Source organism: Pristiophorus japonicus, chromosome 10 (genome assembly GCF_044704955.1).
Source record: "Pristiophorus japonicus isolate sPriJap1 chromosome 10, sPriJap1.hap1, whole genome shotgun sequence".
Taxonomy (NCBI): Eukaryota; Metazoa; Chordata; class Chondrichthyes; family Pristiophoridae; genus Pristiophorus; species Pristiophorus japonicus.
The window spans coordinates 172652514-172665278 of record NC_091986.1 but is presented as its reverse complement, the minus strand read 5'-3'; the positions used below and the strand labels follow the sequence as shown (position 1 = coordinate 172665278).

The following is a 12765-nucleotide window of genomic DNA, read 5'->3' as shown; positions in this document are numbered from 1 at the left end:
AAAGTTAAGATAGATTAGAAAGTTAAATGTGTGGCTGAAAGAGTGGCGTGGGAGGCAGGGGTTTTGTATCATGGGACACTGGCACCAGTACTGGGGAAAGAAGGAGCTGTTCCATTGGGACGTGCTCCACTTGAACTGGGCTAGAACCATTGTCCTGGCAAATCGAATAACTAGGGCAATAGACAGGGCTTTAAACTAATGAAGCAGGGTGGGAGGATTCAAGAAAGAGTAAATTTAAAAGCAGCAAGAGAAATGTCAAGGCTCGAGAGTAGAGTTTTGGATAAAACTAAGCAGAGTGGGCCAGGAAGGGACAGAGCGAGTAACAAAGGTAATAGGGCATTACTAACTAAAGTGACATCAGGGAAAAATAGGAAAAATCTAAAGGCACTACATCTGAATGCGCGAAACATTCACAACAAAATAGATTAATTGATTGCGGAGATAGAAATGAATTGGTTTGATCTGATAGCCATGAGAGACATGGTTGCAAAGTGACCAGGGTTGGGAACTCAATATTCCAGGACACTTAACTTTTAGAAGAAATAGACAAAATGGAAAAGCAGGAGGGGTAGCCCTGATAAAGGATGGGATAAAGATCGTAGAGAGAAAAGAGCTTGACTCAGAAAATTAATGAGTAGAATCAGTTTGGGTGGAGCTGAGAAACAGCAAGGGGCAGAAAACATTGGTGGAAGTTCTATTTTGGGCCCCCAAACAGTAGTGGTAATGTAGGGCACAGTATAAATCAGGAAATTAGAGGTGCATGTAACCAAGGTGCATCTTCTTGGGCAGTCCCACGGAGTCTCGGATGACCTTCCATACTAAAAGTGCGGGACCTACAGTCTCTGTCACAGGTGGAGCAGATGATGGTTGAAGGAACGGGTGGGTGGGAGCCTGGGTTGCTGCGCGCTCCTGCTGTCTACGCTTGGCTTCAGCTTGCTCTCAGCGAAGAGACTCTGTTCGGCACCTTCTCGGATGCTTTTCCTCCACTTTGAGCAGCCTTTGGGCCAGATATTCCCAAGTGTCGGTGGGGATGTTGCACTTTCAAAGGAAGCTTTGAGGGTGTCTTTGAAGCGTTTCCTCTGCCCACCTGGGGCTCGTTTGCCATGTCGAAGCTCCGAGCCGAGTGCTTGTTTTGTGTATCTCGTGTCAGCCATGCGGACGATGTGGCCCATCCAACGGGGCTGGTTGAGCGTGGTCAGTGCTTTGATATTGGGGATGTTGGCCTGCGTAACAACACTGACGGTGCACCTATCCTACCAATATATTTGCAGGATCTTGCGGAGGCAGCATTGGTGGTACTTCAGTGTTTTGAGGTTCCTGCTGTACGTAGTCCATGTCTCTGAGCCATATAGTAAGGCGGGTATCACTACAGCTCTACTAGGGGAATCAAGGGGTATGGTGAGAAAGCAGGAATGGGGTACTGAAGTTGCATGTTCAGCCATGAACTCATTGAATGGCGGTGCAGGCTAGAAGGGCCGAATGGCCTACTCCTGCACCTATTTTCTATGTTTCTATGACCATGAGCTTGGTGCCGGGTTTGAGGTCCTGGTCTCTCTTCCTCAGGCGACCGAAGGCTGCACTGGCATACTGGAGGTGATGTTGGACCTCGTCGTAGATGTTTGCCCTTGTTAATGGTAGGCTCCCAAAGTACGGAAAATGGTCCACATTGTCCAAGACCTCGTCGTGGATTTTGATAACCGGGGCAATTCTGTGTGGCGGGGGCACGTTGGTAGAGGACCTTTGTCTTCGATGTTTAGTGTAAGGCCCATGCTCTTGGACGCCTCGGTGAAGGTGTTAACGATGGCTTGGAGTTCGGCCACGGAGAGTGCGCAGATGCAAGCGTCGTCTGTGTATTGTAATTCAATGACAGAGGGTGGGACGACCTTGGATCTGGCCTGGAAGCGGCGGAGTTTGAACAGATTCCCGTTTATCCTGTAATTTAGTTCCACTCCAGCGGGGAGCTTGCTGAGGGTGAGATGGAACATGACAGCAAGATAGATCGAGAATAGCTTTGGTGCAATGAGACAGCCTTGCTTGATTCCGGTCTGAACGTGAATTGGGTCTGTGGTGGATCCGTCAGCTGGCGTGTCATTGTGAAGCAGGTGGAGGATGGTGACAAACTTATGAGGGCAGCTGAGTCAGAGGAGGATGCTCGATAGTCCCTCACGGTTGACTGTGCCGAAGGCCTTTGTGAGGTCAAAGAAAGCCATGTACAAGGGTTGTGCTGTTCCTTGCATTTCTCTTGGATTTGCCGCACAGTGAAGGTCATGTCATGACAACAAAAGTAATATAATAATCATGGGGGACTTAAATCTGCATCTAGATAGGGCAAACCAAGTTTGCAGTAATAGTGTGGAGGGCGAATTCATGGAATGCATACAAAATGGTTTTCGAGATCAGTATGTTGAGGTAACAACGAGAGAACAGGCTATTTTAGATCTATTATTGTGCAATGAAAAGGTTTATTAATAACGAAGCAAAGGGGCCCTTTGAAAGTGATTTAGTTAAATCTGAAATTAGGGTCATCAATCGAAACAAAGGAAACTACGTTGGTTTGAGGGGAGAGTTGGCTAAGATAGATTGGGAAACAACACTAAAAGGTATGACTGTCGACAAGCAATGGCTAGCATTTAAAGAATTAGTACATAATTTACAACAAACATACATTCCTTTAAGGCACAAAAATCCCACAAGAAGTGATTCAACTGTGGCTAACAAGAGAAGTTAAAGATGGTATTAGATCAAAGGAAGAGGCTTATAATGTTGCCAAAAAGAGCAGTAAGCTGGAGGATTGGTAGGATTTTAGAATTCAGCAAAGGAGGACCAAGAAATTGATAATAGAATGAGAGTAAACGAGCGAGAGACATTAAAAACAGACTGCAAAAGCTTCTATAGGTATTGTAAAAAGGATAAGATTAGCAAAAGTAAATGTGGGTCCTCTACAGGCTGAGACAGGAGAAATTATAATGGGGAATAAGGAAATGGCAGAGAAATTAAACAAATACTTGTATCTGTCTTCATGGAAGAAGACATGAAAAACCTCCTGGAAATAATGGAGTATCGGGTCCAGCGAGAATGAGGAACTGAAAGAAATTGGTGTTCGTAAGGAAAAGTAATACTGGAGAAACTAATGGGACTAAAAGCTGATAAATCCCCCTGACTTGAATCCTACATTCTAGGTTTTTGAAGGAGGTGGCTATAGAGATAGTGGATGCATTGGTTGTCATCTTCTCAAATTCATAGATTCTAGAACGGTTCCCACAGATTGGAAGGTAGCTAATGTAATCCTGCTATTAAAGAAAGGAGCAAGAGAGAAAATGGCGAACTACAGACCAGTTAGCCTGACATCAGTCATAGAGAAAATGCTAGAATCTATTATTAGGGATGTGGTAACAGGGCACTTGGAAAAGAGTAATAGGATTAGGCAGAGTCAGCACGGATTTATGAAAGGGAAATCATGTTTGACAAATCTGTTAGTTTTTTTTAGGTTGTAACTAGCAGAACCGCTAGGGGGCAGGGATGGGGGGGGGGAAACCAGTGGATGTGTGGTGTATTTGGGATTTTCAGAAGGCATTCAATAAGGTGCCACATAAGAGGTTATTTAACAAAATTACGGCTCATGCATTTTGTGTAATATACGAGCACGGATTGAGGATTGGTTAACAGACAGAAAATGGAGAGTAGGAGTAAACGTGTCATTTTCAGGTTGGCAGGCTGTAACTGGTGGGGTGCCGCAAGGATCGATGCTTGGGCCCCAGCTATTCACAATCTGTATCACTGATTTGGATGAGGGGACCAAATGTAATTTATCCAAGTTTGCTGCTGATTCTTTCCCACCTAGCTTTGTAAGTTGTGAGGAGATTGCAAAGAGACTGCAAGAGTCGAAGTGAGTGGGCAAATGGAATATAATGTGGAGAAAAGTGAAGTTATCCACTTTGGTTGGAAAATAGAAAAGCAGTATATATTTTTTTAAATGGTCAGAGATTGGTAAGTATTGGTGTTCAGAGGGAACTGGGTGTCCTTGTACATGAATCACTGAAAGATAACATGCAGGTACAGCAAGCAATTAAGAAAGCAAATCGTATGTTGGCCTTTATTACAAGAGGATTTGAGTCTAGGAGTACCTCTCTAGTCCGGAACACACTCATCCGGAAATATCTGTGGTTTGGCATTAGTTCGGCCTGTGGGAGAGGAGCGTTTCTTTTTAAAGTTTTGATCGGCTGCAATGGCTGATCAGACAGTGTGTTCGGCGATCGGCTGGGAGCGTCTGTCAGTGAGTGCGTGTGTGGTTGTTGAGGGAGCCATCCACAGCACGCACTCGCATATAAAAGAGCCTGGGCGCTGTCCACCGGTACCGGTAAGCGAGACCTCCTGTGGTTTGGGAAATTCTCTGTTTTGGCACCGGTCAGGTCCCAAGGGTGCTGGACTGGAGAGTTACAACTGTATAAGAGTAAAGACATTTTACTGCAATTATATAGGGCCGTGGTGAGATCACACCTGGATTATTGTGACAGTTGTGGTCTGCTTCCCTAAGGAAGGCTATTGAGGTAGTGCAACGAAGGTTCACCAGATTGATTCCTGGGATGGGGGGGGGGGGATTGTCCTATGAGGAGAGATTGAGTAGACGAGGCCTATTATCAGACCCAAACCATTGACTTTTTACACTTCCTTCTCCTGTTTCTTGTTCTCTCTTTCCCTCCCTGGTCAATATCTAATGTTGACATGCTACCTCTCAACTATCCCCTCTCATATACTCTGCCCTTCAAAATCCTTACACATAGAATTTATTACTCTTCAACCTTCCTACTCTTCTGCTGCCGCACCAGGCTTGACTCCCTTTTAGTCAAGCCTGCAGCTTCCCTCTGTGCCTCTGTTGGCATTCTCCGAAGGGCCCATCGTGGCACTCATCGCTGTCTCCTCAGAAGCAGCAACCCCAACTTCCCATTCTAATCTCTCTCCAACTTTACCGCCCAGCTTGTCCTGGGATGACTAACCTTGCAAATCTCCTCTCCATGCAACTCATTACTCCAACCAATGACCGTGTGTATTCTGGTCGTTGATCAGCCATCACGGATGTTCTCTCGATCTCCTTGCAAATTGTCCATTCACTTTCAAACAAGGCCCTTGCTGTCCATGACCTTATCATGGATTAATGCATTGACATAATGGAAACTTGGCTGAAGGATAATGACACACTTCCTTTAATCGAAGCCTCCCCTCCCAGCTATACCTTCTACCACTTGCCCTGCCCAGACCACCATAGCTCTCGTCACTAAATCATACCTTGGTCGGTTCCTTTCCTCCTCCGGCACTTTCTCATCTTTTGAACATCTCGCCGTATTCCACACCTCATTCAAAATTCTCGTTCTCTACCGCCCACCCAAACATGATGAAAACTTTCACTGATTTTTCCTCACTGCTTTCCTTTCTCCGCCTTTGCACCGAGCAACTTTTCATCCTCTGATTTCAACCTCCATCTAAACTCATCTTGTTCTCTCTCCTCTGAATTCACTATCCTCCTGTACTCCCTTAACCTCTCCCTCCATGTAAATTCCTCAACTCATATTCACAGCCACCCTCTTGACCTTGGCATCTCTTGTGGCCTTACTATTCCAATTGTATTAATGAAAGATAAATCCATCTCTGACCATTTCCTTGTATCACTATCAACCCACATTCCTCATCCCCAATCCAAATTCTTCTGCATCCACCCCTGGAAAAAAAACTCTCCAAATTCTATTAGAACTGCACTTATCAACTCTCAACTGTCCAACCTTTGTCCCTCTTAACAATGGCATTTCTTCAGCCACCAATTTGCTCAATCACACCCTCACTATCACCTTTGATGCCCTAGTCCCTAGTAAAATAATTACTCTCTCCCACCCTTGCCGTTCCCCTGGTATAGCTTTCATCTTCGCGCTCTCATCTTCGCTCCCTCAAGTCAAAAGGGCATAGATCACCGCCAGATCTGGCTCGAACACACACAACATTATTGGTTCTTTCTCTTTTCTACAAAAGCTGCTCGCTATTCCAGAATCATTCTGGATTGCAAAAATAACCCCAGGCTACTATTCTCTACTGCGAACCGTCTCCTTAAAACACATCTCGCCTGTCTCCACCACACTCGCCTCCAACAACAAGTGTGAGAAGCTCATGGACTTCTTTGTATCAAAGATTGAGACCATCCGATCAGCTGCCTTTGCGAGTTCCCTTCTTCACCTAGTCCACAGGACCAAACTTCATCTGATGCTCCCACCTGCCCTAGCCCTAAACTCGTATTTTTTTCTAGTTTCTCTTCGATCTCCCCTGTTAATCTCTCCATACACATCTTATCCATGAGACCCATTTCCTTCTCTCTTGACCCTATTTCCACTAAACTGCTGACCACCCAACTTCCTTTTCTGGCTCCGATGTTAACCAACATTGTTAATGGTTCTCTGTCCGAGGGTACAGTTCCCCTCTCCTTCAAATCTGCTGTCATCACCCCTCTCAAAAAAAAAACCTTGACCCATCTCCATCTCCAACCTCCCTTTCCTGTCCAATGTACTTGAATGTGTTGTTGCCTCCCAAATCTGTGATCATCTTTCCATGAATTCAGTGTTTGAATCCCTTCAATCTGGTTTTCACCCCTGCCACAGTACCGAAACGGCTCTCTTCAAAGTCACAAATGACATTGTTTGTGATAAAGGTAAACTATCCCTTCTCTTCCTTTTGGACTTAACTGCAGCCTTTGACACAGTTGACCACTCCATCCTCCTCCAACGCCTCTCAACCATTGTCCAGCTAGGTGGGAATGCACTCGCCTGGTTCCATTCTTATCTATCTAATCGTAGGCAGAAAATCTCCTGCAATGGCTTCTTTTCCCACTCCCGCATCGTTACCTCTGGTGTCCCCCAAGGATCTGTACTTGGTCCCCTCTTATTTCTCATCTATCTGCTGCTACTTGGCACTATCATTCGAAAACACGGAGTCAATTTCCACATGTACGCAGATGACACCCAGCTCTACCTCTCCACTACTCTGTCGATCTCTGCTTGGTATCTAAATTGTCAGATTGCTTGTCCAACATCCAGTACTGGATGAGCAGAAATTTTCTCCCAAGTAAATATTGGGAAGACCGAAGCCATTATCTTTGGTCCCCGCCACAAACTCCGTTCTCGAACCACTGACTCCATCCCTCTCCCTAGCATCAATCTGAAGGTGCACAAGACTGTTCGCAACCTAGGTGTCCTATTTGACCCTGAAATGAGTTTCCAACCACATATCCGCGGCATAACTAAAATCGTCTTTTTCCACCTCTGTAACATTGCCTGTCTCGGCTCTTCTGCTGAAACCCTCATTCTTGCCTTTGCTACCTTTAGACTTGACTACTCCACCTCACTCCTGGCCGGCCTTCCACATTCCACGCTATATCAACTTGAAGTCATCCAAAACTCAGTAGCCCGTGTACTAACCCGCACCAAGTCAAGATCAGCCATCACCCCTGTGCTTTCTGACCTACATTGGCTCCCAGTTAAACAACGCCTCGATTTCCAAATTCTCATCCTTGTTTACAATTCACTGCATGGACTTGCCCCTGCCTATCTCTAATCTTTTTCAGCCTCACAATCCCACAAGATGTCTGTGCTCCTCAAATTCTGGCCTCTTGAATATTCCTCATTATAACTACTCAACCATCGGCGGACCTTCAGCTGCCTGAGCCCGAATCTCTGGAACTCCCTCCCTAAATCTCTACGCCTCTCTACCTCGCTGTCCTCCTTTAAGACGCTTGTTCAAACCTACCTCTTCAAACAAGCTTTTTATCATCTGCCTTAATTTCTTTGGCTCGGTGTCAAATTTATCTGTCACACTGTTGTGAAGCACCTTGGGACATTTAACTATGTTAAAGGCACTATATAAATAAAAGTTATTATATTATTCTCCAGAGTTTAGAAGAATGTGAGGTGATCTCATTGAAACATAGAAAATTCTTACAGGGCTTGATGGGGTAGATTCAGGAAGGATGTTTCTGCTGGCTGAGGAGTCGAGAACCGGGGGTCACGGTCTCTGAATAAGGGGTCGACCATTTAGGACTGAGATGAGAAGAAACTTCTTCACCCAGAGGATGGTGAATCTCTGGAAATCTCTACTCTGAGGGCTCGGGAGGCTCAGTTGTTGAGTCTATTGAAGACAGAGATAGATAGATTTTTGGATATGGGGTAGTGCAGGAAAGTGGAGTTGAGGTAGAAGATCAGCCATGATCTCATTGAATAGCGGAATAGGCTCGAAGGACTGAATGGTCTACTCCTGTTCCAAATTCTTATGTTCTTATTGTTTTCTTTCAAATTCTAAATATAAACCGATGATTCTTTCCACAAGATTTATCTTTGTCCAGAACTCAAAACCTGTCTTTCCTCAGGCTGTAACAGTATTTGAGTTTCTCTTTCAAAATGATTTTCAGGCCAGCTGGGGGAGAAGTTTTTCCAGGGAAACTGTTACCTGTATCAAGTGCTTATTTTTTTAAACTTGCTTATGACAACAATTAAGCTTTTTGATAATGGTATTTTATTTCCGGATTATAATCCCAGGTTTACGTACAGGAAATGCCCTAGTTTATTTGATGCACAACAGCTGAGGGAAAGATAGATGTATTTTGTAAAATATATAATTTTGTACCAGACCCAAGAATGCCTGCTCAAATTGGTACTTGGGTACTAGTGCTGTGCTCCCACTCACTCCCAGCTCTTCCTGGCCACTTTGCTATGCTTCTATGTTCCAGCCATTTGCTTCCTTCCACAACTTGCCACTCTTCCCAGACTCAATTAAGTGTAGCTCAGTTCTTCACACTTGGGATCCATTGCTGGCTGTTTCCCCATATTTTTAACAAATGTCTCCTTGCTCTCTATTCTTTCATCAAGTGGTCTGATGACTATTCACCTGCCTAATTTTAAGTGCTGTTTCATCTGGCCCTGCTTGCTCCAGTTTCCAGCTCTGCAATGTACCCCATTAATTTAAAAATGGTTCTTGTGCACATTGTGGCTCTGCTCTTGGTTGTTCAAAACAAAAAGGACGTAAAATGCTTGGTCTCCACTCTTTGTCTTTCTGATGTGCTCTATTAACTTTAAAAATGAAAAAAACTCTTAGCCCCCAAGTTTCCACATGATTTGCTCCTGATTTTTAGGAGCAACTGGTGGAGTACGGAGTATCTTAGAAATCGCAATTCTCCACATTTAAGTTTTCTGCAGTTCTAGTCATGTAGAACAGTTTCACTTTTGAACAGAATTTTTTTTTCAAAAGGGGGCGTGTCCGGCCACTGACGCCTAATTTGAAAGTTTCCACAGTGAAAAAGTACTCCAAACTAACTTAGAATGGAGCAAGTGAAGATTTTTGTAGACCTGAAAAAACCTTGTCTACACATTAAAAAATCAGGCGCAGGTTACAAATTAGGCGTTAGGAACGAGGTGGGGGGGGGCGGGGGGGCGAAGGGAAGTCATTAAATTCGACAATAAATCCTTATTTATACATACAAATATTATACAAATAATTCCAACCTGAATAAAAATTTATAAGCAAAGAAAAGATTAAATAAACCATGTTCCTACCTGTGTGAAAGTGCTTCAGGCAGGGAGAAGGCTGCAGGAAGCCTCAGAAGTTGAGGCAGCCGTTCCCGACGGCGGCAGGGGGAGAGGAGGCAGTGAGGGCCCGACCGACGGCAGCGGAGGGAGGAGGCAGCCGTTCCCGACGGCGGGTGGTGGGGGAGGAGGCAGTGAAGGCCCGACCGACGGCAGCAGGGGGGAGGCAGTGAGAAGGCTGCAGGAAGCCTCAGAAGTTGAGGCAGCCATTCCCGATGGCAGGGGAGGGGGGAGGGCCCCCCTGCCGTCGGTCGGGCCCGTCGGGAAACGGCTGCCTCAACTTCTGAGGCTTCCTGCAGCCTTCTCACTGCTGCAAGAAGCCTCAGTGCTGATCATGGAAGGGCAATGTGGTTTTATTAAAAAAATTTAAAAATTGAACAGCTACAAAGAATTACAAAAGTGGCCGAGTGCCAATGTTTCCTTCACACTGCGCGTGCGCGAACGCTCCAACGCGCACGCGCAGGGTTGACGGCACGAAAAAAACTAATTTAAATGGTACCCGCCCCCTCCTACTTACAAAATCGGTGCGAGTGGTAGGCTCCGCCCCCTGGGCACCGCGCCAAGCTGACATCGAGCTGCAAAGCGCTCGAATAGCGCGGTTTTTTTCAGGCGCCAGAGGGGCGCCTGTTTTGCCGCATGTAGAAACTTGGGGCCTTAATGTGGTCTGGTTAACTTAAAAAAATTATTGTGCTGCTCCAAGCCTTTTTAAAAATAAAATTATAGCTACAATTCCACTCTTTGGCCTCACTTGTTGCTGGGTTTCTTGGCTCCCTTGCAGGTATAACTAGTCTGCAGTGGGAGCCGGGGGGGAAATCAAACCACAGTATGGGCAGTAATGCAGTGCTATTTGGACAAGACTTTTTCTATAGTTTCTTACCCATGCAGTTAATGGTTCCAGTCCTGTCTGTCCCAGCTTAATCAGTACATCTCTTCCAGTGGCATCTTGCAGCACAGCATCTTTACAGTTGTCCAAGGCTTCATCCTTGGTCCCTTCTTTCTCCATCTACAAACTGCACTTGATTATATCCATAATCACAGGGATAGTTTGCTTGTGCAGATGATGTGCAATTTCACCTTTTTACTGCCATGATTGCTGCTGTGCTGTTGGACTGACTGTGACATCAAGTCATGTCGTGCTTTCTACAACTTAACATCAGTAAGATAAAAGGCATCTTGTTTCACTCATTAGAAACTTGGTGCCTCAAACACAAATTCCATTTCCCTTCCTTGATGCTCACATAGTGTGAGCCCAAGTCTCCTGCAACTTAGGAATAAGGGATATGGAGAAATGATGGGAAATAGATGGAGCTGCAGTGGGTAACAAAATTGTGGAGCTTTGCTACCCTTTTCTCTGCTTCAAAAACCTCAAAGTATATTTCTTTAACATTGCCTTCAGTTATCTAATTCCTCGCTTGGTTCCTTACAATCTTCGATAAGGCACCTTGGGTAGAGGAAGAGTAGTTAGAGAAAGGGAGATACAGAGACAGACAGGCAAACAATTGGAGAGCTAGTCACCAAGACTGCTCTTGTATTTCTAGGGATATACGTTGCTTGCCCATTCTTTCAGCTTCGAGTACTGCATAGTACAGATGATCAAAATAAGGTGAGAAAATTTAAAATATAAAGAAGTCATCCAAGCATGTCAGATCATAGTTTGATTTCAACATAGCACTTGTATGGAATACAAAATAATCAAATGCATTCTTCATCACTGCTTTCGCTCCCATCAATAGCTACAAATGGAGTTGAATCTTTTCTAAATGCTTCTTATTGTTTGCTAAATGTTTAGTGATAAATTGTATTCTCTTTTAGGAGGAATAAGCATAGAGTTCCACGTGAGAAGATTCTTCAAATGATGGAGCGTTTTGAACATCCCATGTCGTCCGATATAGTGTTAAGTTCAGTGGAGCCTTTACGCACGAATACAGTTTTGCTAAATCTGCAACCACATTACAGCCAGAGGTGGGAAGGACCTGTTGATTCTAGTTCTTCTACCAGTGTTATGAATAACAGATAGCACGAGTGATGCTTCATGAACTGTTGTCATTTCAATCCGTACAATATTATGCCAAATTGTACCACTGTTTTTTGCAAAACATGGATTTTTGGAAGAGCAAAGTTTTAATGGCTTATAATGACAGCCTTTTTTAAATCGCTTCAAAGTATACTGATTACACTGGTAAAGGTAATAAACTGTTTTTGCAAGATTTTTATTTTTTAAAAGTCTGCATTTATTTTCTGTGAGTCAGTACCATGCCAAAGGGCATATAAATAAAACATTTAGACAGAAAAATAATTTTTTATCCAGTTAATTTTTATTTTGAGCATAAAATGTTTGTAGTTTTATACATGAATTTGTGACATGATCTAAAATATTAATAGAAAGTGAGTATGTAAAGGTGAATTGTAATGCAGAGCCTGGTAATAAGATATATAGTTGATTTCCCACCAACTTGCTTCTAGTTTGAGTGACACTTCAGAAAGCAGTCAATAAGTTAGTTAGTGCATTGACAATTATTTGTTAGAACTATAGCCTGTTTATTTAACTTGCTGACTGCTGTCCAGAAGTTAAGCACAGTTCTTGCTGTTCAGTTCAAAAGCTGGAATATTCATGTTTGTGGATGTCCCACATTTACATGAAATAGTTGTGGGATTCACTCTCGTAAATTGAAAAGTCTTTTAGATCGAGAAAATCATTGTTTTGTTATTGGGTATGATAATTAATGTTTTTTAATTGAATGGCCAAATTGCAGGCACAGGTTCAACGAGCCGAATGGTTACAGCACAGAAGGAAACCATTCTACGATTCTGATTTGTACTTCTGTGTACAGAGGCTGTGAGCATTAAGTGATCAGGTCATGTAGCATTTGAAATATCCTATTATACCAATATAGTTGGACATGTTGCAGCAGAGGCTACCTCCCTAGCTTGGTGAGCTGTTAAATTGTTTAATCATAGCTAGTGTAATTGAGGAGAAATTTCTTTCTTTCAAAGATGAGTTTTTCTGCCAGCTAACTAAGGTAACAAATTTGTACAGATTGAACTAAAGCTATGGAGAAGTGGCAATAAATGAAGTTGAGGCCTGCCCAAAGGATGTCGTATATATATAATTTTTCTTAATGAACTAGGTTTGAAGTATAATTTTTAAAATATA

General features: G+C 43.8%; 1 protein-coding gene across 4 annotated transcripts in view; it reads left to right on the top strand.

Moving 5' to 3' along the window:
- The window catches only part of LOC139275198 (NEDD4-binding protein 2-like), a 114319-nt gene that overhangs the window by 42481 nt on the left and 59073 nt on the right, over positions 1 to 12765 (top strand). For 2 of the 4 annotated variants that reach the window (XM_070892334.1, XM_070892332.1), the window contains exon 6: positions 11424 to 11573. The exons of the other annotated variants lie outside the window; for them this stretch is intronic. In XM_070892334.1, the coding sequence (XP_070748435.1) occupies positions 11424 to 11573 (150 nt within the window). The remainder of the gene's footprint in view (positions 1 to 11423; positions 11574 to 12765) is intronic. 4 annotated transcript variants of the gene reach the window in all.